Consider the following 27,932-nt stretch of genomic DNA (forward strand, 5'->3'; position numbering starts at 1 on the left):
AAAATATAACCGCTTTGTTGATTTAAGAGGCTCACCATCGTGAGGCAGCTTGAAGGTTGCGCTCCTCGCTAAAGGTCCACACCTTCGCCAGGCCGCTCTACACGCAAACATCTCCCTGCGTTGACGATGTGAACAAACGTGAATTTTAACACGTGCTGACAACTTCCAACCCGGCTTCAATTCATCGGAATGAACTGGGAGAAATGCGAAAGGGAGTCAAGTTCTTAGGCTCCCTGAGGCGTGATCACAGAAGTGGTGGACACAGCTGTCACTCTTCTTTGGGTAAAGGGCTCAAGGGTTGAACCATAAGACACGAAGCGATCTATCACCCCCTGCCGCAGCGGGGTGTAATTATGTCTGCTCCTGTACCGCATGGAAAACAGGTTGAATTGCAAAACTACATTTGACTATCATAAATTCATATCAAAGATATACATGTATTTCTGACTAGTCGTAATTACATTTGGATTTTTGGAACTTTCATTCAAAATATCTGTAACAGGGTATCTGCCTCACAGTTCAGAGGTCGTGGGCTCAAATCCAGGCTGTATGGAGTTTGCATCTTCTCTTACTGTCCAAAACGACCAAGGCATTTATGGTAGTTTATTTGAAGACTTTAAATTGTCCATTTGTGTGAACGTGAATGTTGAGTATGAATGTTTGTTTGTCTTTATGTACCCGGCGATTGACTGGCAACCAGTTAAGTTCAGAGTAACCCGCCTGTAACCCAAAGTCAGCTGACTCAGCATGCAGTTTGCAATCTCGATGGCGCTGGTGAGCCACCACCCACCGTTGTTAAATTGTTTACATGTTTGCAGGATCTCATTCTGCTTCTTCCAAATTGGTGGCCCTGGTCACCAGCTCAGCCAGCCAATCAGTGCGGGGGAAAGTGTCTGTGTGCTTTTCAGGTGAGTAAGTGATCACCAGGGACTCCAAGATGAGATGGTAACAAGCCAAATCTCTGTCTTTTTTGTGTCGATGGACTTCTTCTTCGATGCGTTGCGCCAAGCTTAACACTGTCGCGTCATGGCTTTGTCAATCGTACATACCAGACTCCACTATTCACTTTGTGGCTTTTTTGGCTGTAAGGGTGATTGAATAAGGTAGACACATTCATGAAAAAGGCGATTTTTCCTGTGTGGAGTTTGCATCTTCTCTACGTGCCTGCGTGGGTTTTCTCCAGGTACTCCGGTTTCTTCCCACTTTCCAAAAACATGCATGGTAGGTTGACTGAACATTCTAAATGGTTGTTTGTCTTTATGTGCCATGCGATTGGCTGGCAACCAATTCAGGGTGTACCCTGCCTACTGCCCAAAGACAGCTGGGATAGGCTCCAGCACCCCCGCGACCCTCGTGAGGATGAGCGGCTTAGATAATGGATGGACATTCTTGAAAATTATTCGACAGATTCTGGTCTTCTGGGGGCCCTAAGCAAAGTTTCCTTTGTGGGCCCTCTAACTGATCAGCAGCACCAACCATACAGCTCTTGGTGACTCTAAAGCCCATCATGTCAATGTGATCTCTTCATTTATACTTTTTGTCATTGCAAAAACACCACCACTAAAGCACTGGAGCCTTTCTAATCAGCTACCATCGTACAGGTCAGGACTCCACCCCCCCCCCCCCCCCCAAAAAAAAAAAAATATATATTTTCCTGCCTCTTCATGCATTTTGATTTGGTCCAGTTGAGTTTAGTGATTGAATTTACACCTCAATGCAATAGAACGATGATTAACATCAATACAGTGAAACCCCGCTACTTCGCGGTTCACCTTTCGCGGGTTCAGTGCTTCGCGGGTCTAAAAAATATTCGGGGGCATTGTAGTTTCGCCGAGCGGCACAAGGGGGCGCTGAAGCGGTTAGACGGCCGGCGTGCGCCGAAGAGGAGAGTGGACGAAGAAGAGAGTAGACGAAGAAGAGCAGGTTCCCCCGGACACGATTTGTGGCGACGTTTCGCGCGGTTCGGACCGTATCAGAGCTCCGGCCGGCGTGCGTGGCAGTTAAGCCGTAGATGAGCACCTTCCCCGGGCACGGGCGGTGCCAAGCGGGCCCTAAGTTTAACCGAATGGAAGCTCCCGAGGAGGAGGGCATGCTCGTGTCACAGTAAGCCGAAGAGGAGCACCTTCCCCGGGCACCGGCGGAGCGCGAGGCTGTCAGTTATGAATGAATAAATAAATAAATGAAGAATGCCACCTTTCATTTCACAGTCATGATCCGTGCCTGTCATGATCCGTGCCTGTCATGATCCGTGCCTGTCATGCCGCGTGTGTTTTTGTTTTTTCAGCTGTGTGGGCGTTCCTCCAGCGATCGTCTCGTCAGCTGCTGCGAGACGCGCTGATTACACTGACTATATTGTGATTATAATAAATATCTTTGTCTCACCACCTTTTTTCCCGTGTCTGCGTTTGGAGAGTCCTGTTCAATCCTCCAGCTCTGCTGGAGGATCATAACATTCACAGGGCACACCGGATGGCGTACCAGCAGGTAAAAGTCGAAGTAATTAAATAAATACAAAAAGAAGTAATTGAATAAATACAAAAATAATGGCTGGGGAATAAAAAAATAAGTTTTAATAATAATTTTTTTTTGTTATAACATGAATTTCACTCTCTCTCTCTCTACCAGTATATATATATATATATATATATATATATTTTTTTTTTTAAGCATTTTTGAAGGTGTGCCGCTACTTCGCACCTATATATATTTATATATACATATATATATATATATATATATATATATAGGTGCGAAGTATATATATACACGGTGTTTTTTTTTGTCTTTTTTTTTTTTTTTTTTGAAGGTGCGACGCTACTTCGCGGATTTTCAGTTTTCGCGGGTGGTCTCGGTCCCCATTAACCGCGATAACCGGGGGTTCACTGTACACCTACAAAACAGTTTCATTTTAATGTCAGAGAAGAGTGAGAATTAATTCATTTATGAATTATATTATAAAACGGCGCGAGGAAAGTGCCTGTCATGTCTGTTTGATTATTTAGGTTTTTGACTTTAGTTTCATGTTTTGGCCTTGTGTTCCTGTGTCTTCTGTCTCGTCATATCTATTGTGTCCGTCTGTGTTCGTTTACCCAAGCCTTTGTGTTAACCAATCTGGTCCTTCCAACCCTCTAAGTCTTGTCCAGGTGTTCCTCGTTGTCTCGTCAATTTGTTTGTACTTAGTTCTCTGTTTTTCTTAGAGTTCTTGCCGGTGCATTGTCCTTGTCAGCTGTTCTTGTCAGACGGTTTTGTCAAACGGCCACGCTAGTGTCTATGTCCGTTGTCGTCCTCCTACCTGCCTCGCTTTATTTTCAGTTTAGTTAAGTCCTTGCGTTTGTTGTTTCCAGTTGTTTTGTACTTTTATGTTTTTTGATTAAATACTCCTTATGTTTTCCCTACCTCACCTCCCTGCTTATTTTGGTCCCCCTCTTCTTCAACCTTGTCACCACGTAACCTGACTCTGCCTGAATCTAATGTAAATTAGTAAAAAAGTACCAAAATGAGTACCTATACCTAATTGCATGCATATTTGTTTTTTTTCTTTCTTTATGGTATAAGATCAAATATACCATGTATCATTACGGTTGTATTATTGTTGTTGCCACCAAATTAATAAATACATTTTATTGTAAGAACATTTGTGTCAAACCAATTTTAAAACCGCACACAAAAAATGGACATGGTAAACATATACATGTTTTGAACGTAACATCAGAAGAACTACATGAACAAATAAGACATCTAATATTTTAGGCAACAAAGTATGAGGCGCCTCATAAAGTGTCCCATTTCCCCTACTTAGAGGTGGTTGATATATCAAATCAATCATTTTTATAGTTCTAACAATACTTCTTTACAAAGGTTTGTTATGGCCGCTACACTATGGAGTAAGGTCGCTGTCAAAAAGGCAAATGCGTAATTAAACGATTCGTATCTGTAATTATTTCCCTGCGAATACAAATCAGAGTTGTGAGGGTTTTATTTTTTTTTTGGGGTCAGTATGAATCAAAATTGTGAGGGTGAAATGTTTTGTGAATACAACTCACGTTTCTACGACAACAAATCTTCACTACGCATGATTTGCCTGTTGAGGATACTAATCTTTCTTTTTTTTAATTGATATAGAACTTTGAATGTACAAAACACAATGGCATAGTACATTGTTAATATAAGACAAAATATAGACAGACAATTATTAAAAATATCACAGAACAGTGCAAAAGAAATTAATATTAATAATCATAAAAGAATAAATAAAATAAATAAGAAAAAAAGGGGATTGCAAGGGCTTTTCAGCAAGATTCAACTCCTCAACTAATCGATAAAGATTTTTCTTCATCATGTATTTCAAGGATGCAAAGTAATGGTACAGTTCTTTATGAAAAACAAAAAAAAATATTTAGATTTGATATTACGGAAGCGTATTGAATTCACTTGAGAAAAAAAACAAACTTGAGAAAAAAAACAAACTCGTTTTTCTCAGTAATTTCTTTGGGCCTTTGTTTTTTGTATAATTTCTCTGTTTTTCGGAGTAATTTTTTTCTCTGTTTTTCGAAGTAATTATTTTTTACCTCTGATCTCCAAGTGACGTGTTGCCGACTCGCTTATGGCGGACTCCTCCCTGCTTACCTCAAACTAACTTCAACTTAATACTTGAACCGTTTCAATTAATGTAAGTCATGTACAGTAATTAGTAACGCAAACATTCGTTGCGTTTTGTGCTTTTTAACTGAACTAGCCAGTATACTAGTAGGCTAGTGAGGTATTGACTGTTTGTTTGCCTAGATTGGCTTGGCTTGACGCGCTGGCGGCTTTGTTACCTGTGATTGCTTTGCGATGTTATTCACCAAAGAGTCCATGAGTAGCTTGTTAAAAGGTAAGGTTTATTTATCAATCGTCAATCTTAAAATTTATCTAAAACACGATCCATAAAGTTGCACACGCTCCGTCCGCCAAGCGGTCAAAAACCTGTATGCCCTTCAAGTCCGTACCTGGTCATACCTTCTTCCTCTTCCCTTTTATATAATCAGTCAGAGCGCCACACAGTGCTCAACAAAAGTAATACAAACACACCTTTGACCCCTATTTGGCGTCTACACACCGGCCCCTAATTGACATGGTTCACAAACATGGCAATTCCTAAAATATTCCCCCCCCAAAACAAAAAAAAAACAGAACGAACTTATGATTTTAGAACATTTTAAATAAATTAGGTCTCACAGACTAAGCATAATTTGGAAAATGGTCTTTCAACTATATTGGATTTTGTTCTCAATTTTACGGATCTCACTAACCCAAGTGAATCTGCATAAACTTCCAAGACTCTCCCTAGTGGCCAGGATCCCCGTGGAGCAGATGGATCCATAATGGTCACAATGTCTCCGACAGCCAGGTTCCTTTTCTTGTCATTCCACTTCTGTCTTTGTTGAAGCAATGGCAAGTACTCACGAACCCATCTCTTCCAAAATAAATCAGCAAGGAATTGGATTTGCCTCCACCTCCTTTTCCCATACTGATCCTCAGCCGAAAAGACACCAGGCAAAATTGACGGCTTCCCTCGTAACAGGAGAATATGATTAGGCGTGAGTGGTTCTAAGTCATTGGGGTCATCTGACAGCTTGGTGATCGGTCTATCATTCAAGATAGCTTCTGCCTCACATAACACTGTTGCCAGTCCATCATCATCCAAGGTTTGTTGACGTAAAACAGAGTTTAGAACCCTTCTCACTGAACGAATCATCCTCTCCCAAACGCCGCCAAAGTGGGAGCCTGCAGGTGGGTTAAAAGTCCAATTAACTCCAACCTGCGCAAGATGTCCTGTTATCGCTGCCTGATCCAAATTGGCTAGGGCTTCCCTCAGCTCTCGCTCTGCTCCCACAAAGTTTGTTCCATTGTCGGACCATAGATGTTGGACCTGACCTCTCCGACTCATGAAACGTCTCAGGGCATTGATGCATGCATCAGTCTCCAACGTAGATGCTACCTCAAGATGAATGGCTCGACTTGCCATGCAAGTAAATATAACGCTGTATCTTTTGCACCGGGATCTCCCTCGTTTCACTTCGACTGGGCCAAAGTAATCAACCCCCGTGGTGGAAAAAGAGGGCTGGTCTGGTAAAATCCTAGCTGCAGGTAGGTGTGCCATCTTTTGCTGTAAAGGTCTAGTATTGTAGCGCTTACAGATGCAGCATTCTCCAATGATTTTTCTTGTGGCTGAGCTGCCCCTTATTATCCAAAATTTTCTTCTCACCGCAGCTAAAGTGTGAGATCGTCCAGCATGTCCAAGACTCTGGTGAGCGCTCTTAAGAATGAGGCTAGAAATATGCTGATCTTTACCAAGGATGACTGGATGCTTGGCCTCCTCTGGCATTGCACCTTTGTCTAGCCTACCTCCAACTCTCAGCAGCCCATCATCTAAGGTAGGGTCCAATTTATAGATAGGGCTATGGCGGCTCACACTCGAACCCTTTGCAAGAGCTTCCATTTCCAACTTAAACCTCTGATGCTGACAGTAACGGATGATGGAAATTTCAGCATCTTGTAAATCCTTTAATAATAAAATGTGTCTTTGTGGCTTTTTGATGGGCTTATCACATGACACGGTGCCATTTCTTGAGGGAAGCAGCTGCTTGTTCCCCTTGCACTTTTCCTTCAACCATGATTTAAACTTTAAATACAAGACACTGCTCTTTTTAGCCTTCTCCAATCTGAGAAGAATAGGATCAGCTGATCTGTTGGTACAGGAGTACACACACTGACAGCATGAGCTGCTGCCTCCTTCCTGACCTCTTTATCTTCCACGTCCAAAGAGACATCCAGCAATGTCTGTGGCCACTGATCCTCTTCCCTCCACAAGTATTCTGGTCCTTCCAGCCATCTTCTGCTTTTCAAAAAGTCAGAAACACCCAGACCTCGAGACACATAATCAGCTGGATTCTCCCTTGTACCAACATGTCTCCATTGTGCAGGCTCAGACAAGTCTCGTATTACGGCAACTCGATTTGCAACAAATGTATAAAATCGCCCATCTTCATTGCAAACATACTTCAGTACGGATGTGCTATCGGTCCAAAACACAGACCTATTAAGGTGCATTCCAAGCTCAGCCTTGATCATAGCATCCATCTTCACAGCGAGAACAGCTGCAGACAGTTCAAGTCTGGGAATAGTCACAACCTTTAAGGGTGTTACTCTACCCTTGCCAAGGAGAAAGGATATGTGAATTTGGTTTTCGTCGCTCACTAAACGCACATATGTGACAGTTCCATAGCCTCCTTCGCTGGCGTCAGAAAAATGATGTAATTGTGCCTGCTTTACAGCTCCAAACCCAGCTGGTCTAATACACCGGTCAACTTTAAATGTAGCTAGCTGGCCCAAGTCCTCCAACCACCTTCTCCATCGCTTTAAAATGTCTTGTGGCAAAGGATCATCCCAACTGCAGCCCCTTCTACACAGCTCCTGTTGCATTATTTTGGCCTGAAGGGTCACTGGCGCCAGGAAACCCAATGGGTCGTAAACAGAACTGTTGACTGATAGCATCCCACGTCTGGTCAGAGCCCGATGCTTTATTTCCAATCCAAAGACGAAAGCATCCGTCTCCACACACCACTGAAGACCAAGCGCTCTTTCTACTGGAAGCTTGTCATTGTCCAAATCCAACATCTTCAGCTCTTTGGCTCTCCACTCTTCAGAGATGGCTTGCAAAACAACACGACTGTTGCTAATCCACTTTTCCAAAGCAAAGCCTCCTTGTTGACAGACAGCAATGAGGCCCTGTATCAGCTGGATAGCTTCTGTGACAGTGGCTGTGCTCTTCAGAAAATCATCAACATAAAAGTTCTGTTGAACAGCTTCTATAACAACCGGTAGGCACTTAGACTGATTGTCTTGAGCCGTTCTTCTCAGAGCATAAGCTGCACAACTTGGTGATGAGATGGCTCCAAATAAATGCAGCATCATTCTGTAAGGCACTGGTTGTTGTGTTGTGTCTCCATTAGGCCACCACAAAAAACGTAGAAAGTCCCGATCCTCCTCTGGCACACGGACTTGATGGAACATAGCTTGAATGTCTCCCATGAAGGCTATTGGCTGTTGTCTAAACCTCATGAGGACGCCCATCAACGTGCTTGTGAGAAGGGGCCCTTGCAGCAGCTCTGTATTCAGGGACAAGCCCTTAAACGTGGCACCGCAGTCAAACACGACACGCAGTGTTCCCTTTCTGGGATGATGGACACCATGATGGGGAATATACCAAACTCTTCCTGAATCAAGGTCTCTTTGATCATCAGGTACTTGTTCTGCATAATTGCAAGTGATTATATTAGTCATGTACTTCACATATTCTTGATGGAATTGCTGATTAAACTTAAATTTCTTCTTCAAACCTTGTAACCGTTGTTGGGCCACAGCAAAATTGTTTGGCAAGAAGACATCTTTCTTCTTGAAAGGTAAGTTTATAGTATACTTTCCATCCTGTAACTTGGCAGATGTTTCCACTATATTGAGAAACTGCTGGTCTTCTCTTGACATTTCATGGCTTTCCATGTGCTTCTCGCAGAAATCATGATTATACTGGTTCATTAGCAGCTCCTCCAGCCTGCTGACACCAATTCTATTCACAGATACGACAGAAGCTTCCACCCTACTATTCCCGTCCAGTGGGCCATTAACCACCCAGCCGAGCGCAGTTTTGACAGCATACGGACCAGTACCTTGACTATTAATAACTTCCCATGGCTCCAATAGCTTGGGTGCATTGATCCCGATCAACAGGTCAACCTTGGCTTGAATGGATGGTATCTGTACACCTGACAAATACGGCCATTTAAGGAGGTCTTGAGATGTTACCATATCGTCTGTAGTGACTGGCATTTGCGCCTGTGTAAGCACCTCCGGCAGTGGATGGAACTGTGAGCTTTCCAGGCCGGCCACCTCGAGATTAAAAAGTGAAAAGGCATGACTCATCTTTGTTTGACCCATTGTTCGTAGCAGGACTTGGGTTCTTTTTCCAGAGAGGTTCAAGCGATGCATCAGTTGTTCAGAGCAAAATGTTCCGGTGCTGCCTGGATCCAAGAATGCATATGTTAAGATCACACAGTCACCTTTGGCAGCTTTTACTTTAACGGGCAGCACTGACAACATGGTGTGACAATTGCCGGCCCCTGTATGTCCACAAGTTGTGTGAGAAATGGGAATAAGCTCTGGTGTTTCCAACTCTTGTTGAGGAGCAGTTGCCTGTCTACTTATGTGCAACACTGTTGGATGATTTTGCTTGCAAATGTCGCATTTCAATCTCACATCACAATCACGGCTAATATGTCCATGACGAAGACAGCCAAAACATAAACCCCTTCTCTTCAAAATAAACAGCTTGTCCGTGTGTTTCTTTCTTCCAAACTGCTTACAATTTTCCGGCAAATGTTCCAGTGAGCAAAAAACACAACGGCCATTTTCATAGTCTTCGAAGGAGTGTGGCTGCTTAACCGTGGGAGGATCTGCCTCAGTCACGGTACTGGCCACCACGTTCCCCTTCACTCTACTGCCCGCATATGACCTGCCTTGACTTATTGATGTTGAGTTAGTGCTGTAATCATGCAGATCTCCAAAGAAGGGGTCCGAAAGAATTCTTATATGCCGCTCTATGAATTGTACCAAGTCAACAAATCCAGCTCTGTATCCTGTCGTTTCCATGATGTCATGAGCCTTGCCACGCCATTGTTCTCGTAATTTATAGGGCAACTTGGCCAAGATTGCCCTCATGTTCGCAGGCATGTCCAGTTCCTGCACATACTCCAGCTCCTCCATGATGTTACAGCAGCCGCGTAGAAATAAGGAGTAACTGTGCAGTGCCTGTGTGTCATCTGCTTTTATTATTTGCCATGACAGAGCCTTACTAATGTATGCAGTGGCCATTTTGTAAGGATTTCCAAAATGATCCTGGAGCAAAGCCTTGGCCACGGCATAACCACGATCTGAAGCCATGTGTTGACAACTTCGCACAAGTTCCTGAGGTTGCCCTCGGGTGTATTGCTCCAAATAATACAAACTGTCTGCTGCGGCTGCTTTACTTTCCACTCCTTGCTCAAATGCTTTAATGAAAGTTCTGTAGTGCAATGGATCACCATCAAATATTGGAATGTCTCTTGGTGGAAGTGTCATTGAACGCTGTTGGTTCATTAAAGCTGCTGTAATCTCAGTTTGTCTGCTCATAATGGTCAAAAGGTCTGCAGGAACCTGTGAAGTGGTTGATGAATGAGCTTGCGCATCATTTTGTGTTGACCGTACCTTTACTTCCATTGCTTTTCCATTTTGCTCCACCAAAGGGTGCTCCTGATTTGTGTTCCATTTCCTTTGTTCCAGGAGGTTATGCTGTTGCTTTATATTTGATGCAATCAATTTCTTTGGCCTCACATCCGCTGCTTTGCTTTCCATTTGTGGCATCCTTAATCTCTCCTTTTGTTGTGCTGTTTCTATATCATCATGATGAGGTTTGAACTCTTCGACTGTGGGGTTTAAACCTTGTCCATTCATTGCTCCATTTTTCTTTACAGTTGACTGCGCTTGAGACTGGCCCTCTTCATTGGCATTATAAATGTCCATCCGCGCTTCAAATGCCACCAGTTCCGCCTCCAAATCAAGCATCTCCATTCTTCTCCTTAGTTTTGCTTCTTCTTCTTCAATAGCATGTCGTTGTTCCAATATTTTCACACGAGCCAGCACTGCAGCTCTTTCCGCTGCTGCCTTTAGTTTAGCAGATGAAGCAGAGGACTTGTTACTTTTTTTGCTAACCCTGCTGCTCATGTTTGACACACTATCTTCAGGAGAGATTTCATCAATAGCATAACCTTTATCGGTTTCTTTTATGATTTCTTGTATTTGTGTTGAACCTTGAGAAAGCCATAGATTGACCCTTGAAAAACACTCATTGTTTGGGATCATTTTGGCTTTAAACCATATTTCGTGCTTTTCACCCTCTTCAACAGACAACAAACCCATCATTGAATCATGTACATTTTTAGCATCAACACACAACCCTTTCAACTCATCAAGACCATTTATCACCTTGGTTTTATCACCACAAGACATGAATGCATTCAATTCGCTTCTAACTTTACTCGCATTGTTAAGTTTACATTTCCTATTGTTTTGTAACCTTTCAAGTTTATCAACCAAACCCTTTTCTGTTAATTTAACAATACGTTTTTGAGTTCCCGAATCATTAAGTACTTCATTTTCATTATTTGTGTCCATGTCCGCTGCACAGCCTTCCATTGTACGTGCTGGCAGTGAACGCAACGCAAAATTCAGCTCCGGTGATGACGCGAAGGTTGGTCAGTGAGTCACGTGATCCAGCGCAATTTGTGAACCGCGACGTTCGAATTAATTTTAACGCACGGAGCGTTACCAATGCATTGGATTTTTAACTTTTTTTTTAAGTGTGCACACAATTGGCCATCGACAGAGTAGCGCTACATATACCTCTCGTTGGGCGCCTTAACTGTAAATCCACACGATGACGTCGGTGCTCCAATCCACTCGGTGGTCAGCAGCACTCCTCTGGATCAGCCATGATAGCAACCATCACGGCTGCCTGCGAAGTCGATCAACCCCAGCTGCTCCTCCACACACCGGCTTCCCTGATCGTCCCACGCCGTCTGCCGTGCTCCGTCGTTTCCTCCAACACAGTCTTTGTTTGGGCAGGTTTTTGACAGTGAACTAGCCAGTATACTAGTAGGCTAGTGAGGTATTGACTGTTTGTTTGCCTAGATTGGCTTGGCTTGACGCGCTGGCGGCTTTGTTACCTGTGATTGCTTTGCGATGTTATTCACCAAAGAGTCCATGAGTAGCTTGTTAAAAGGTAAGGTTTATTTATCAATCGTCAATCTTAAAATTAATCTAAAACACGATCCATAAAGTTGCACACGCTCCGCCCAAGCGGTCAAAAACCTGTATGCCCTTCAAGTCCGTACCTGGGCATACCTTCTTCCTCTTCCCTTTTATATAATCAGTCAGAGCGCCACACAGTGCTCAACAAAAGTAATACAAACACACCTTTGACCCCTATTTGGCGTCTACATTAACTGTATACTTTATGTAGTAATAGGTATTTGGGACTACAGGTCCCATAATGCTTTGTATTGAAGTATTGTGGAAGGAACTTCCGGGTGATGACTAAACGAAGTGTTAACAAGAACACATTATTGAAATCGTGTCGCTTGACATGCTCCGTAAAACGATTGTGCTAGCCAGTATCCTAGTAGGCTAGTGAGGTATTGATTGCTTGTTTGCCTAGATTGGCTTGGCTTGCCGCGCTGGGGGCTTTGTTACCTGTGATTGCTTGGCTGTGTCATTCATTAAAGAGTCCACGAGTAGCTTGCTAAAATGTAAGGTTCATTTATCAATCCTCACACTTAAAATCACTCTAAAACACAATCCATAAGGTTGTGCAAGCTCCGCCCAAGCTGTCAAAAGCCTGTATGCCCTTTAAATCAGTACATGGGCGCTCTTTCTTCCTCTTCCCTTTTATATGATCAATCACAGCGCCACACAGTATTCAACAAAAGTAATGCACGCACACGTTTGACCCCTATTTGGCGTCTACACACCCAGGGTTCGCGGTTAACCGCTTCCCGATTGCCCGGGCAAGTGAAATTTGGCCACGGGCAAGGTAAAATTATGAGCAACTTACCCGACCGGGCAAGCATTTTTTAAAGCAGCCAAATATCTTTAATTTCGACGAAAACTGTGGTGTGATCTGTTTGTAGTCACTGTATGGTGATGGTTTAACCCACACCCCTTATGTTGTGGTATGGTCCATTGGCCTTATCGGGGGCAATGGGCGGGCGCTACGGGGATCAGTTAGTTCAGTGAATGTCGAGTTAAGGTGAACGTCAATAAATCCCGCAGTATTGGAACTCGCTGTAGTTGCATCCTCATTTGAAGTTTGAAAAACACAACAAAAACCTACAATATTTCGGCCGAAAATTGACAGCCGGAGGTTTTCTTACCTTCTGCGCATCTTTCTGCGCATGTTTACAAGTGGCGATGAGTTCGTTCAAATCCGAACATTTCGGATTCCTCTGACATGACTAAAATAGCTTGAATATTTTTAGGTAGACAATTCAGTTGTAAGGAAGGGAGTAATATTTGATTATTGGCTGTTAATTCATTAGCTCCATGATGTGACCTGACATAGTGTCAAGTGACTGTGTTTTGTTTATGCTATGAAACTTATGGAGGCAGCACCACAGGCACTGGTCTTAAAGGAAGACACAAATTTCCCACACTCATAATTTACTCATGTGATTACTCAATTAATAGGCTCTCTTGGACTTAAAATTGATAACCTGGATTGCTGTAATATAATTTTCCCAATTTAACATGCAGATTTGTTAATTATTAAAACTACAATTAACATTTTCTGAAAAATATGTAATTGACTAGTGCTGGGAGGAGTATGCAAATCGCTGTTGAGAGTCCGGTTAGAACTCCAATAATGAGGATATGGTCTTGTGTTTCTCATCTTTTAATAAAGTTGCAGTCAAAGTACACATTTCTTGATGCTCTATTTGTGTGGTTCTAAAAGGAAAACAATAAACATTGAACATTGCATGTTACTAATTAGTAGTGATGGGTCCAGCGACACTGAGTCGTCGATGCGCGCGCCGAGCTTCCAGAGCAAACCCCGTGTCGGTGCGCGTACCGCTTTGAGAAAGTCACGTGACCACTACCAGAATCGTGTCGACGCAGCGATCGCGCGCCAAACTGTGTTCATAAGGAAGCGCATCTGTCAACAGGATGGACGCTCAAAACAAGCATCGAGTTATTGGCGCGTTACTTTGCATTAAATATCCGCAAGATGGAAGACGTCACTGTTGATGCGCACTCAGAGGTGCAGCGCTATATGTCAGCAGGACACGTTGCACGTACGGAAGACCCGCTCTTATACTGCAAGTCCATGGAGGCAACGTTCCCTCACCTATTTATATTAGCCACACAGGCGTTGTGCACACCAGCCTCTTCAGTGCCTTGTGAGAGGAACTTCTCAAAGGCGGGGGAAATTGCCTCATAAAAAAGAAACAGACTGAATAACAAAACGCTGGAGAAACAAATTTTTTTGAATAAAAATCTTTAATTACTATGAGTCCATTGTCATTCACAACACTTTTACTTGGGCATTCAGACAGATGTTCTCTTAATTTATCAACTGCGTCTCGAATATCAAAGGTTTTTTTATGAAATTGCGTGTATGTAAAAATAATGTGAAAGCAAATGCCTAATCAGAATCAGAAATCCCTTTGTCATTGTAGTCAAGTGTGCAACGAGATTAGAGAGCTCCCCTCTCCAGTGCAATACAACAATAATTCAGTTAAATATATAAATTAGATAAATAAGAGAATAATTAGTGCGATGGAAAGTAATACGAAATAGGATATATAAAAACACATCACGTCGCTAATCAATGGAATTGGATAAAATTAGTTTGATAGATCAGTGTCAGATGACCCTGTCAAATGTTTCCTGCAATTCCACCAGGTGTCAGTATTCAGCAACACAGTGTCAATACATTGTGTCACTGTGTCGAAACGATACAGGATGCCTCATCTACCCATCACTACTAGTGATGGGTCCAACGACACCGAGGCGTCGATGCGCGCGCCGAGCTTCCAGGGCAAACCCCGTGTCGGTGCACGTACTGCTTTGAGAAAGTCACGTGACCACTACCAGAATCGTCTCGACACAGCAGTCGCGCGCCAAACTGTGTTCATAAGGAAGCGCATCTGTCAACAGGATGGACGCTCAAAACAAGCATCGAGTTATTGGCGCGTTACTTTGCGTGAAAGATCCGCAAGATGGAAGACGTCACTGTTGATGCGCACTCAGAGGTGCAGCGCTATATGTCAGCAGGACACGTTGCACGTACGGAAGACCCGCTTTTATACTGGAAGTCCATGGAGGCAACGTTCCCTCACCTATTTATATTAGCCACACAGGCGTTGTGCACACCGGCCTCTTCAGTGCCTTGTGAGAGGATCTTCTCAAAGGCGGGGGAAATTGCCTCAAAAAAAAGAAATAGACTGAATAACAAAACGCTGGAGAAACTAAACTTTTGGAATAAAAATCTTGAATTACAATGAGTCCATTGTCATTCACAACACTTTTACTTGGGCATTCAGACAGATGTTCTCTTAATTTATCAACTGCGTCTCGAATATCAAAGATTTATTTTATGAAATTGCGTGTATGTAAAAATAATGTGAAAGCAAATGCCTAATCAGAATCAGAAATCCCTTTGTCATTGTACTCAAGTGTGCAACAAGATTAGAGAGCTCCCCTCTCCAGTGCAATACAACAATAATTCTGTTAAATATATAAATTAGATAAGAGAATAATTAGTGCGATGGAAAGTAATACGAAATAGGATATATAAAAACACATCACGTCGCTAATCAATGGAATTGGATAAAATTAGTTTGACAGATCAGTGTCAGATGACCCTGTCAAATGTTTCCTGCAAGTCCACCAGGTGTCAGTATTCAGCAACACAGTGTCAACACAGTGTCAATACAATGTGTCTCTGTGTCGAAACGATACAGGATGCCTCATCTACCCATCACTAATCACTACTAATTAGCAGTGAAACGTGGATTGTACAGACAAACGAACAGTGTTATTAATGCTGTAACTTACTTGTCTCACGCACAACTCAAAGCAGGATAAATGTGGACTACAACTCAAACTTAGCTCGATAGACAGACTGACACGATTCTTGCCACTTCCTCCTTCCTATATACACACACACACGCACGCCTACGCACGCCCACGCTACGTGAGTTGGAGCACTAAACTCCGCCCTCTTAAAGGAGCCGGTGTCGCAGTCTCTGAGCAGCCTTTTCTACATTTTCAATAACTGCACAGGATGATACATGCTGTTGTGAGCAGGGTTTCATGGTTGATGATGAAAGCAAGATTAATTTATGCTTATCAGATTATATGTTTATTTACATTTGTGGCACACATTTTACAACCATAAACATTTTATTCTTAGTCTAGCTTTCACAGGACCAGTTCTACCTGCCAGCTCCTGACGGACATATGCTTCATTGACTGTTTCTTAATGCCTGCAACGTCTGCAACATAGAACTCATGAAGGAATAACATAATCCTGGGTCAGCAGACACCTAATTAATGTGTTAATACATGATACATTTTTATATAAACCTGAATATGAATATGAATATATGAAAACCTGGCGTGACGACGCCATGAGTGAATTACAGGACTGCTTTCAAGACACAAACTGGGACCTCTTTGATCATCAGGACCTTGATGTCTACACACATTGTGTACTGGACTACATCAAGTTCTGCATGGAAACTGTGTCCCTACACAGGACTATACGGACCTTCCCAAATGCGAAGCCCTGGATGTCCAGCAGGGTTCGCTCTCTCCTCAAGGCCCGTGACGCTGCCTTCAGGTCAGGCGACAAAGCCCAGTACAGGGTGGCTCGTGCTGACCTGAGCAAAGGCATCAAGCTAGCCAAGGCAACCTACAAGGGGAGGCTGGAGGCCCACCTTGCCAGTAACAGACCACGGGAGGTGTGGCAGGGTCTACGGCGCATCACCAACTTCCGTGGCGGCAGCACGACCTCTGTAGACCCGAGTGCATCGCTGGCAGAGGAGCTTAACTGCTTCTTCGCTCGCTTTGACTCGCCCCAACCGTCACACCCCCGCACTTCATGCTCCAACTCCCCCCCACTCACCGTAGAGGAACACGATGTGAGGCGCGCGCTCCTGGCTGTTAACCCCAGGAAAGCTACTGGACCCGACGGAATACCAGGCAAGGTCCTCAAAACATGTGCCCACCAACTGTCACATGTTTTCTGCAGGATCTTCAACCGCTCCCTGGCTCAAGCAGTCATCCCCTCCTGCTTGAAAACTTCCACCATTATTCCTGTCCCCAAAAAGTCACCAGCCGTCCACCTGAATGACTACCGTCCTGTTGCTCTCACACCAGTCATCATGAAGTGCTTCGAGAGGCTGGTTCTCCAGCACATCAGGGACTGCCTTCCTCCCACTCTGGACCCCTACCAGTTTGCATACCGGGCTAACAGATCCACTGAGGACGCCATCGACACTGCTCTGCATGTTGTGCTGGGCCACCTGGAACAACAGCAGAGCAATGCAAGGATGCTCTTTGTGGACTACAGCTCGGCATTCAACACGATCATCCCAGACATCCTCGTCGCCAAACTGGATATTCTCGGCCTCCCTGCCCTCACACGCATCTGGATTAAGGACTTTCTGACCAACAGACCCCAGACTGTGTTGCTCGGCCCCTACGCGTCCTCCACCCGCATGCTGAGCACCGGTTCCCCTCAAGGATGTGTGCTGAGCCCTCTCCTGTACGCCCTCCACACCTACGACTGCAGCCCGGCCCACGGCAACAACACCATCGTCAAGTTTGCTGACGACACGACAGTGGTCGGTCTGATCTCGGAAGGTGACGAGACAGACTACAGAGAGGAGGTAAAGAGACTGACAGCTTGGTGCAAGGACAACAGACTGCACCTTAACACTGCAAAAACAAAGGAGATTGTCGTCGACTTCAGGAGGAACAAGACGGTGCCGCCCCCCCTCTGCATCGAAGGCGTGTGTGTGGAGAGGGTCCACACGTTCAAGTTCCTGGGAGTACAGATCTCCGACGACCTTTCTTGGACTCACAACACCACAGCAGTGGTAAAGAAGGTCCACCAGCGTCTGCACTTCCTGAGAGTCCTCAGGAAATTCAATCTGGACAGGAAGCTGCTGCTAGCCTTCTACCACTCGTCCATCGAGAGACTGTTGACGTACTGTGTCTCCACCTGGAACAGCGGCTGCACTGAGGCGGACAGAGTGAGGCTCCGGAGGACAGTCAAAACAGCGCAAAGGATTATTGGCTGCCCTCTCCCCTCACTGTCGGACATCTACACCGCCCGGTGCCTCAGAAGGGCTCTCAACATCGTCAAAGACAATACCCACCCAAACTCACACCTGTTCGACCTGTTGCCCTCTGGCAGGCGCTACAGATGCATCAAATCGAGGACCAATAGACTGAGAAACAGTTTCTTTCCGAGAGCCATCTCCATTCTGAACTCTCACACACACACGAGAACACCCTTACCTTGCAGAACAGCATCGTGATGTGTTTTTATATACCCTATTCAGTACTAAATTCCATTGCACTCTCTTATTTATTTATCTAATTTTTACATTTGTCTGTATTATTGTTGTATTGCACTGGAGAGGGGATCCCTCTAATCTCGTTGCACACTTGAGTACAATGACAATAAAGGGATTTCTAATTTCTAATATAAGCAACCCTTATGATTGTAACGTATTTTTAATTCGTTCTAGGCAGGAACTGTCCGAACAAAAAATTCATGCAATTTGTAATTAGACACTTTGTCAGACAAAAAGTCACTCAGGGCAAGGTAATTTAATCTTCGGGCAAGAGAAAAAAAATTGTCACTTGCCCAAGTCGGGCAAGTAATTTGGCCACTCGGGCAAGGCAAATTTTAGTGGCACTTGCCCTATGGGCAAGCAGTTTTTAAAGTTAACCGCGAACCCTGACACCGGCCCCGATTTGGCATGGTTCACAAACATGGCAATTCCAAAAATATCCCCCCCCCCAAAAAAAAGAAAGAAAGAACTTACAATTTTAGAGCATTTAAAATAAATTAAGTCTCACACACTAAGCATAATTTGGAAATTGGTCTTTCAACTATATTGGATTTCGTTCTCAATTTTACGGATCTCACTAACCCAAGTGCATCTGCATAAACTTCCAAGACTCTCGCCAGAGGCCAAGATCCCCGTGGAGCAGATGGATCCATAATGGTCACAATGTCTCCGACAGCCAGTTTCCTTTTCTTGTCATTCCATTTCTGTCTTTGTTGAAGCAATGGCAAGTACTCACGAAGCCATCTCTTCCAAAATCAATCAGCAAGGTATTGGACTTGCTTCCACCTCCTTTTTCCATACTGGTCCTCAGCCGAAAAGACACCAGGTGAAATTGACGGCTTCCCTCGTAACAGGAGAATATGATTGGGCGTGAGTGGTTCCAAGTCATTAGGGTCATCTGGCAGCTTGGTGATTGGTCTATCATTCAAGATAGCTTCAGCCTCACATAAGACCCTTGTCCGTCCATCATCATCCAAGGATTGTTGTCGTAAAACAGAGTTTAGGACCCTTCTCACTGAACGACTCATCCTCTCCCAAACGCCGCCAAAGTGGGAGCCTGCAGGTGGGTTAAAAGTCCAATTAACTCCAACCTGCGCAAGATGTCCTGTTATCGCTGCCTGATCCAAGTTGGCTAGACTTCCCTCAGCTCTCGCTCTGCTCTCAGAAAGTTTGTTCCATTGTCGGACCATAGATGTTGGACCTGTCCTCTCCGACTCATGAAACGTCTCAGGGCATTGATGCATGCATCAGTCTCCAACGTAGACGCTACCTCAAGATGAATAGCTCGACTTGCCATGCAAGTAAATATAACGCCATATCTTTTGCACCGGGATCTCCCTCGTTTTACTTCGACTGGGCCAAAGTAATCAACCCCAGTGGTGGAAAAAGGGGCCTGGTCTGGTAAAATTCTAGCTGCAGGTAGGTTTGCCATCTTTTGCTGTAAAGGTCTAGTATTGTAGCGCTTACAGATGCAGCATTCTCCAATGATTTTTCTTGTGGCTGAGCTGCCCCTTATTATCCAAAATTTTCTTCTCACCGCAGCTGAAGTGTGAGATCGTCCAGCATGTCCAAGACTCTGGTGAGCGCTCTTAAGAATGAGGCTAGAAATATGCTGATCTTTACCAAGGATGACTGGATGCTTGGCCTCCTCTGGCATTGCACCTTTGTCTAGCCTACCTCCAACTCTCAGCAGCCCATCATCTAAGGTAGGATCCAAATTATATATAGGGCTATGGCGGCTCACACTCGAACCCTTTGCAAGAGCTTCCATTTCCAACTTGAACCTCTGATGCTGACAGTAACGGATGATGGAAATTTCAGCATCTTGAAAATCACATGACACGGTGCTATTTCTTGAAGGAAGAGGCTGATTGTTCCCCTTGCACTTTTCCTTCAACCATGATTTCAACTTTAAATACCAAGACACTGCTCTTTTTAGCCTTCTCCAATCTGAGAAGAATAGGATAAGCTGATCTGTTGGTACAGGAGTGCACACGCTGACAGCATGAGCTGCTGCCTCCTTACTGACTTCTTTATCTTCGACGTCCAAAGAGACATCCAGCAGTGTCTGTGGCCACTGATCATCTTCCCTCCACAGGTATTCTGGTCCTTCCAGCCATCTTCTGCTTTTCAAAAAGTCAGAAACACTCAGACCTTGAGACACATAATCAGCTGGATTCTCCCTTGTACCAACATGTCTCCATTGTGCAGGCTCAGACAAATCTCGTGTTACGGCAACTCGATTTGCAACAAATGTATAAAATCGCCGATCTTCATTACAAACATACTTCAGCACGGATGTGCTATCGGTCCAAAACACAGACCTATTAAGGTGCATTCCAAGCTCAGCCTTGATCATAGCATCCATCTTCGCAGCGAGAACAGCTGCAGACAGCTCAAGTCGGGGAATAGTCACAATCTTTAAGGGTGTTACTCTGCCCTTGCCAAGGAGAAAAGATATGTGAATTTGGTTTTCGTCACTCACTAAACGCACATATGTGACGGTTCCATAGCCTCCTTCGCTGACGTTAGAAAAATGATGTAATTGTGCCTGCTTTACAGCTCCAAACCCAGCTGGTCTAATACACCGGTCAACTTTAAATGTAACTAGCTGGCCCAAGTCCTCCAACCACCTTCTCCATCACTTTAAAATGTCTTGTGGCTGTCATGACCCGTGACGGGCATGTCTGTGTTTTTGTGGTTATTTTCTTCCCTCCTTCGTGCCATGTGCTTTTCTGTTATTGTTTTGTCAGCTGTGTAGGGACGTTTCCCTCTCAGCCGTCTCGTCCTCACCAGCCACGCACCTGTTCCCTGTCAACCATCACGCACCTGATTCCCATCTGCTCCCCTGATTACTCGGACTATTTATCCACCCCTTGCCGACAGCTCAGCGTCGGAACATTTCTCCTGCTACGCCCTTTTATGGACTTTTGACGACCACCCTCCTTCTCGCTCATGCCCTCGCTCATGCCCTCGCTCATGCCCTCGTTCATGCCCTCGTTCATGCCCACGCTCCTGCTCCATGCTCCATGCTCATGCCCCATGCTCATGCCCATGGTCCCTTGTGTTATGTCACGATCCTCGTCACTTGTCTTCTTTCGTTCTATTTAGTCACGTTTAGTTTGTCCACGCCACGTTGTTTGTCCTTGTTTGTTTCATTTAATAAATTCCCTTTAAGTTTATCCGTTTCCCTGCTTCCTCGCTTTCTGGGTCCACCTCCTCCTCGCCGACCGGCGAGCGATACCTGACAGAATGTTCCGACCACATCAGGACCCAGCGGGAAGCTCTCGGCGGCGTCGCCGTCGACGTCGCTCCGACTACTCCCCCCCGCCTGCCGACCAACCCCGTTTCCTCCATGTAGGTTCCATTTTTCGTTCCACATCGTTTTCACCCCTTTTGTTTCACGATCACGTTAATGCGTACCCCTCCGTCATGCCTCCTCCCGTGCAACTCGACTCGGATTTAGACGACGACTCCGAGTCGGAATTCACTAATGACTCTCCCTCGGACGATGACTTCTGGGCACCCCTTCGGGTTGACCCTTTCTCCCCATCTGCCACTGCGAACCCTTACCGGGGCACCCGGTTGGCCTTCCGGGCACCCCCACGTGGCGGCCAACGATGGCGCCTCAGTGGGGGTTCGGCTACTCCCCACGGTACCACGCGCGCTTCACTCCCCGAGTCGCGCAAGTCACAGCCACGTCGTTCACCTCTTCCCCCGTCAAATTCTGCACCTAGTCACGTTCCCGTTGTGTCTCACAGTTCACGTACACCTCGTCCCCCATCGGTTTCAGCACCTGGTCACGTTCCCGTTTCGTCTCATAGCTCACGTTCACCAGCACCCCTAGTCTCGGTCCCTCGCGTCTCTCATTCCCCTGATTCCCTATGGCGGCAGGCGGATAGGGATCAGTTTCCCCGTCTCGGCTGCGCCCGGCCCGCCTGCTGCGCCCGGCCCGCCGCAGCCTCCCCGTCAGCGGCACCGACCATGCCGCCTCCACGTCAGCTGCAGCAACCCTCGTCGCCTCCATGTCAGCTGCTGCAGACCACGCCGCCTCCACGTCAGCTGCTGCAGACCACGCCGCCTCCACGTCAGCGGCTGCAGACCACGCCGCCTCCTCGCCAGCTGCAGCGTCCCTTCCCGGCTCCTCGTCAGCTGCAGCAACCCTCGTCGCCTCCACGTCAGCTGCAGCAACCCACGCCGCCTCCATGTCAGCTGCCGCAGACCACGCCGCCTCCACGTCAGCTGCTGCAGACCACGCCGCCTCCTCGCCAGCTGCAGCGTCCCGTCCCGGCTCCTTGCCAGATGCAGCGTCCCGTCCCGGCTCCCCGCCAGCTGCTGAGCCCCGTCCCGGCTCACCGCCAGCTGCTGAGCCCCGTCCCGACTCCTCGCCAGCTGCTGAGTCCCGTTCCGGCTCCCCGCCAGCTGCTGAGCCCCGTCCCGGCTCCCCGCCAGCTGCTGAGCCCCGTCCCGGCTCCCCGCCAGCTGCTGAGCCTCGTCCCGGCTCCCCGCCAGCTGCTGAGCCCCGTCCCGGCTCCCCGCCAGCTGCTGAGCCCCGTCCCGGCTCCCCACCAGCTGCTGAGTCCCGTTCCGGCTCCTCGCCAGCTGCTGAGCCCCGTTCCGGCGCTTCAAGTCCCTGTTCCGGCGGCGCATGTCCCGCGTCCGCCCCAAGTCCACGTTCCGGCGGAGCACGCCCTGCGTCCGCCCCAAGTCCACGTTCAGGCGGAGCAGACCCTGCGTCCGCCCCAAGTCCACGTTCAGGCGGAGCAGACCCTGCGTCCGTCCCAACTCCTCGTTCAGGCGGAGCATGTCGTGCGTCCGTCCTAAGTTCACGTTCCGGCGGAGCACGTCGTGCGTCCGTCCCAAGTTCACGTTCCGGCGGAGCACGTCGTGCGTCCGTCCCAAGTTCTCGTTCAGGCGGAGCACATCCCGCATCCGCCCCAAGTTCACGTTCCGGCGGAGCACGCCCTGCGTCCGTCTCAAGGTCAAGTCCACGTTCAGGCGGAGCACTCCCTGCGTCCGTCCCAAGTTCACGTCCCGGCGGAGCATGTCCTGCGCCCGCCTCAAGTCCATGTTCAGGCGGAGCGCTCCCTGCGTCCGCCCCAAGTTCACGTCTCGGCGGAGCACGTCGTGCGTCCGTCTCAAGTCCACATTCCGACGGAGCACGTCGTGCGTCCGCCCCAAGTCCACGTTTCGGCGGAGCACGCCCTGCGTCCGTCTCAAGTTCCTGCCTCGGGGGTGGCCGATGAACCACCGCCGCGTCATGTTCCTGTCTCGGCGGGGCTCGACGACCAGCCGCCGCTGTTAGGATATGTCACCAATTTTGTGTATTCATAATCATGTTTCATACACTATTTGTATCACTAATAATTGTATACACACAGACACTCATTTAGCACACATGAGCACACACACACACACCCATTCGGTTTCAAGTTTCTGAATCTTCGAGCTGAAGTTTTAAACTGATTGTTGTGATTGGTTGTTTCCTGTCTGCCTGCTAGAATTCCAGAAGACAGCCCCCCTCTTTGTCTCTTTATGTCCGGAGGAGAGTCAGAGGAGGGGGTCAGAGGAAGGGGGTGTGGGAGGCCGAACACGCCTGTTCGGTCCTCCGGCTCTCTCTCTCTCTCACCAACTCGCAAATTGGAAAATAAAACTTTGCTTGATTGACTTTGGACATTCAGCCATCATTATTTAAATAATTCCCAGTGTAAAAAAGGCGTCAGGGTCGTTTTAAACCTGACAGCCGCTCCACGTTCCTGTCTCGGCGGGACTCGACGACCAGCAGCCGCTCCACGTTCCTGTCTCGGCGGGGCTCGACGACCAGCCGCCGCTCCACGTTCCTGTCTCGGCGGGGTTCGACGACCAGCCGCCGCTCCACGTTCCTGTCTCGGCGGGGCTCGACGACCAGCCGCCGCTCCACGTTCCTGTCTCGGCGGGGCTCGACGACCGGCCGCCGCTCCACGTTCCTGTCTCGGCGGGGCTCGACGACCGGCCGCCGCTCCACGTTCCTGACTCGGCGGGGCTCGACGACCGGCCTCCGCTCCACGTTCCTGTCTCGGCGGGGTACGACGACCGGCCGCCGCTCCACGTTCCTGTCTCGGCGGGGTTCGACGACCAGCCGCCGCTCCACGTTCCTGTCTCGGCGGGATTCGACGATCAGCCGCCGCTCCACGTTCCTGTCTCGGCGGGGCTCGACGACCGGCCGCCGCTCCACGTTCCTGACTCGGCGGGGCTCGACGACCGGCCTCCGCTCCACGTTCCTGTCTCGGCGGGGTACGACGACCAGCCACCGCTCCACGTTCCTGTCTCGGCGGGGTTCGACGACCAGCCCCTGCTCCACGTTCCTGTCCCGGGTGCGCCCGGATGTCCGCCTGAATGGCCACGGGTGGACTCATGGATCTGGCCTCCCGGACATCCGCCCGAATGGCCTCGACGGGACTCGCTGGTCTGGCCTCCAGGACATCCGTCAGACCGGTCTCGCTCGCGGTCCATGGTTCCGCCTCCCGGACGTCCGCCCGAATGGCCACGACGGGACTCGCTGGTCTGGCCTCCCGGACATCCGCCAGACCGGTCTCGAACTCGGGTGGTGGTCCCACCTCCCGACCCCTTCCGCCCACCCTCGTTCTTGGACTGTGTATTTGTGTTTTTTGGGACGTCTGGAATCCGTCCCTTGAGGGGGGGGTACTGTCATGACCCGTGTCGGGCATGTCTGTGTTTTTGTGGTTATTTTCTTCCCTCCTTCGTGCCATGTGCTTTTCTGTTATTGTTTTGTCAGCTGTGTAGGGGCGTTTCCCTCTCAGCCGTCTCGTCCTCAACAGCCACGCACCTGTTCCCTGTCAACCATCACGCACCTGATTCCAATCTGCTCCCCTGATTACTCAGACTATTTATCCACCCCTTGCCGACAGCTCAGCGTCGGAACATTTCTCCTGCTACGCCCTTTTATGGACTTTTGACGACCACCCTCCTTCTCGCTCATGCCCTCGCTCATGCCCTCGCTCATGCTCTCGCTCATGCCCTCGCTCATGCCCTCGCTCATGCCCTTGCTCATGCCCTCGTTCATGCCCACGCTCCTGCTCCATGCTCATGCCCCATGCTCATGCCCACGGTCCCTTGTGTTATGTCACGATCCTCGTCACTTGTCTTCTTTCGTTCTATTTAGTCACGTTTAGTTTGTCCACGCCACGTTGTTTGTCCTTGTTTGTTTCATTTAATAAATTCCCTTTAAGTTTATCCGTTTCCCTGCTTCCTCGCTTTCTGGGTCCACCTCCTCCTCGCCGACCGGCGAGCGATACCTGACAGTGGCAAAGGATCATCCCAACGACAGCCCTTTCTACACAGCTCCTGTTGCATTATTTTGGCCTGGAGGGTCACTGGCGCCAGGAACCCCAGTGGGTTGTAAACAGAACTGTTGACTGATGGCATCCCACGCCTGGTCAGAGCCCGATGCTTTATTTCCAATCCAAAGACGAAAGCATCCATCTCCACACACCACTGAAGACCAAGCGCTTTTTCTACTGGAAGCTTGTCATTGTCCAAATCCAACCTCTTCAGCTCCTTGGCTCTCCATTCTTCAGAGATGGCTTGCAAAACAACACAACTGTTGCTAATCCACTTTTCCAAAGCAAAGCCTCCTTGTTGACAGAGAGCAATGAGGCCCTGTATCAGCTGGATAGCTTCTGTGACAGTGGCTGTGCTCTTCAGACAATCATCAACATAAAAGTTCTGTTGAACAGCTTCTATAACAACCGGTAGGAACTTGGACTGATTGTCTTGAGCCGTTCTTCTCAGAGCATAAGCTGCGCAACTTGGTGATGAGATGGCTCCAAATAAATGCACCATCATTCTGTAAGGCACTAGTTGTTGTGTTGTGTCTCCCTTAGGCCACCACAAAAAACGTAGAAAGTCCCGATCCTCCTCTGGCACACGGACTTGATGGAACATAGATTGAATATCTCCCATGAAGGCTATTGGCAGTTGTCTAAACCTCATGAGGACGCCCAGCAACGTGCTTGTAAAAAGGGGCCCCTTGCAGCAGCTCTGTATTCAGGGACTAGCCCTTAAACGTGGCACTGCAGTCAAACACGACACGCAGTGTTCCCTTTCTGGGATGATGGACACCATGATGGGGAATATACCAAACTCTTCCTGAATCAAGGTCTCTTTGATCGCCAGGTACTTGTTCTGCATAATTGCAAGTGATTATATTAGTCATGTACTTCACATATTCTTGATGGAATTGGTGATTAAACTTAAATTTCTTCTTCAGACCTTTTAACCGTTGCTGGGCCACAGCAAAATTGTTTGGTAAGAAGACATCTTTCTTCTTGAAAGGTAAGTTTATAGTATACTTTCCATCCTGTAACTTGGCAGATGTTTCCATTATATTGAGAAACTGCTGGTCTTCTCTTGACATTTCCTGGCTTTCCACGTGCTTCTCGCAGAAATTATGATTATACTGGTTCATTAGCAGCTCCTCCAGCCTGCTGAGACCAATTCTATTCACAGATATGGCAGAAGCTTCCATCTTACTATTCCCATCCAGTGGGCCATTAACCACCCAGTCGAGTGCAGTTTTGACAGCATACGGATCATTTCCTTGACTGTTAATAACTTCCCATGGCTCCAATAGCTTGGGTGCATTGATCCAGATCAACAGGTCAACCTTATATATATACATCTATATATATATATACATCTACATATATATATATATATATATATATATATACATCTATATATATATATATATATATATATATGTATATATATAGATATAGATATATATACATATATATATATGTATATATGTATATATATATATATATATATATATTGCCCACAAGTATGGGCAATAGGCCTTCTGTTCAATCCACTTCCACTATTGAAGCATACCAGAATTTTGTCAACACAGATGACAGAGGAACCAGTCCAGAAACGGAGGATTTTTTCAGCTTTGGTTTAATCAGCATTTTTTACATCACGTTGGAGATAGTTAAAGGTTGCTTGCTCTACTTGAGACATCACCATCTTTGTTGTTTCAAGCAGTTGCAACACTTTTTTGCCTGTGGCCTTCTTGGAGTCATACAAGGGACGGCACACTTTGCTTATCGAGTAATTTGTGATGCACAAGTATCATTATTGTGGCGAAACAATCAAGTATAAACTTGGGCTCTTGTAGAAGGGCTTTATGAGCCATTGTTTGAATGGCAGGCTGTAAGCTAGTCTTTGGTGGGAGGAAAGGGGAACCCAATCTTGTAAATACATCAAGCAAGTCCTCTTCATCACTTTCCTCCATTGTGCCCTGGAGGCTCTTCTCAACTGCTGATCTCTCAATGGGAGGAAGGTAGTTAAGGAATGATGATGTAAGGATGTCTACATCAACTGAGTCAATGCCATGGATGCAGGCTAACATGAAAGCTTTTGATAGCCTCACTGGCATGACATCATGGTCTAATAAACCTTTCACCCAGATCCGGCCTACCGCTTGCCATTCAGCCTCACAAAAAATCTGCCCTCAGCCTTGGAACCCGCTCTGTTTCCCCCTCACACTGTTCGAGAAATTTTTCCCAGAATGCAGTGTAACCTTCCCTTGACATGCCAGCATCATCAAAAGCTTTTTTATTTACAAACTTGTGTTTAATATATTTATTGAAGTTTAACAACATAGAACCCCCCCCCCAAAAAAAAAACCCCCACCCCACACAAATTTAA

General features: G+C 46.9%; 1 protein-coding gene and 1 pseudogene across 4 annotated transcripts in view; both read right to left on the bottom strand.

Annotated features, from left to right (window-relative positions):
* mgarpa (mitochondria localized glutamic acid rich protein a) overlaps positions 1-292 on the bottom strand; it is a 35,533-nt gene extending 35,241 nt beyond the window's left edge. For all 4 annotated transcript variants that reach the window (XM_088295118.1, XM_088295117.1, XM_088295116.1 and 1 more), the window contains exon 1: positions 36-292. In XM_088295118.1, coding sequence (XP_088151244.1) covers positions 36-111 — 76 coding nt within the window. In that variant the 5' untranslated portion in view covers positions 112-292. The remainder of the gene's footprint in view (positions 1-35) is intronic.
* LOC148337725 (uncharacterized) lies at positions 225-27,886 on the bottom strand (annotated as a pseudogene).
* Between the last annotated feature and the right edge of the window lie 46 nt (positions 27,887-27,932).

This window comes from Idiotropiscis lumnitzeri, chromosome 4 (assembly GCF_059441095.1).
Source record: "Idiotropiscis lumnitzeri isolate Australia: NSW breed Sydney's pygmy pipehorse chromosome 4, RoL_Ilum_1.0, whole genome shotgun sequence".
Taxonomy (NCBI): domain Eukaryota; kingdom Metazoa; phylum Chordata; class Actinopteri; order Syngnathiformes; family Syngnathidae; genus Idiotropiscis; species Idiotropiscis lumnitzeri.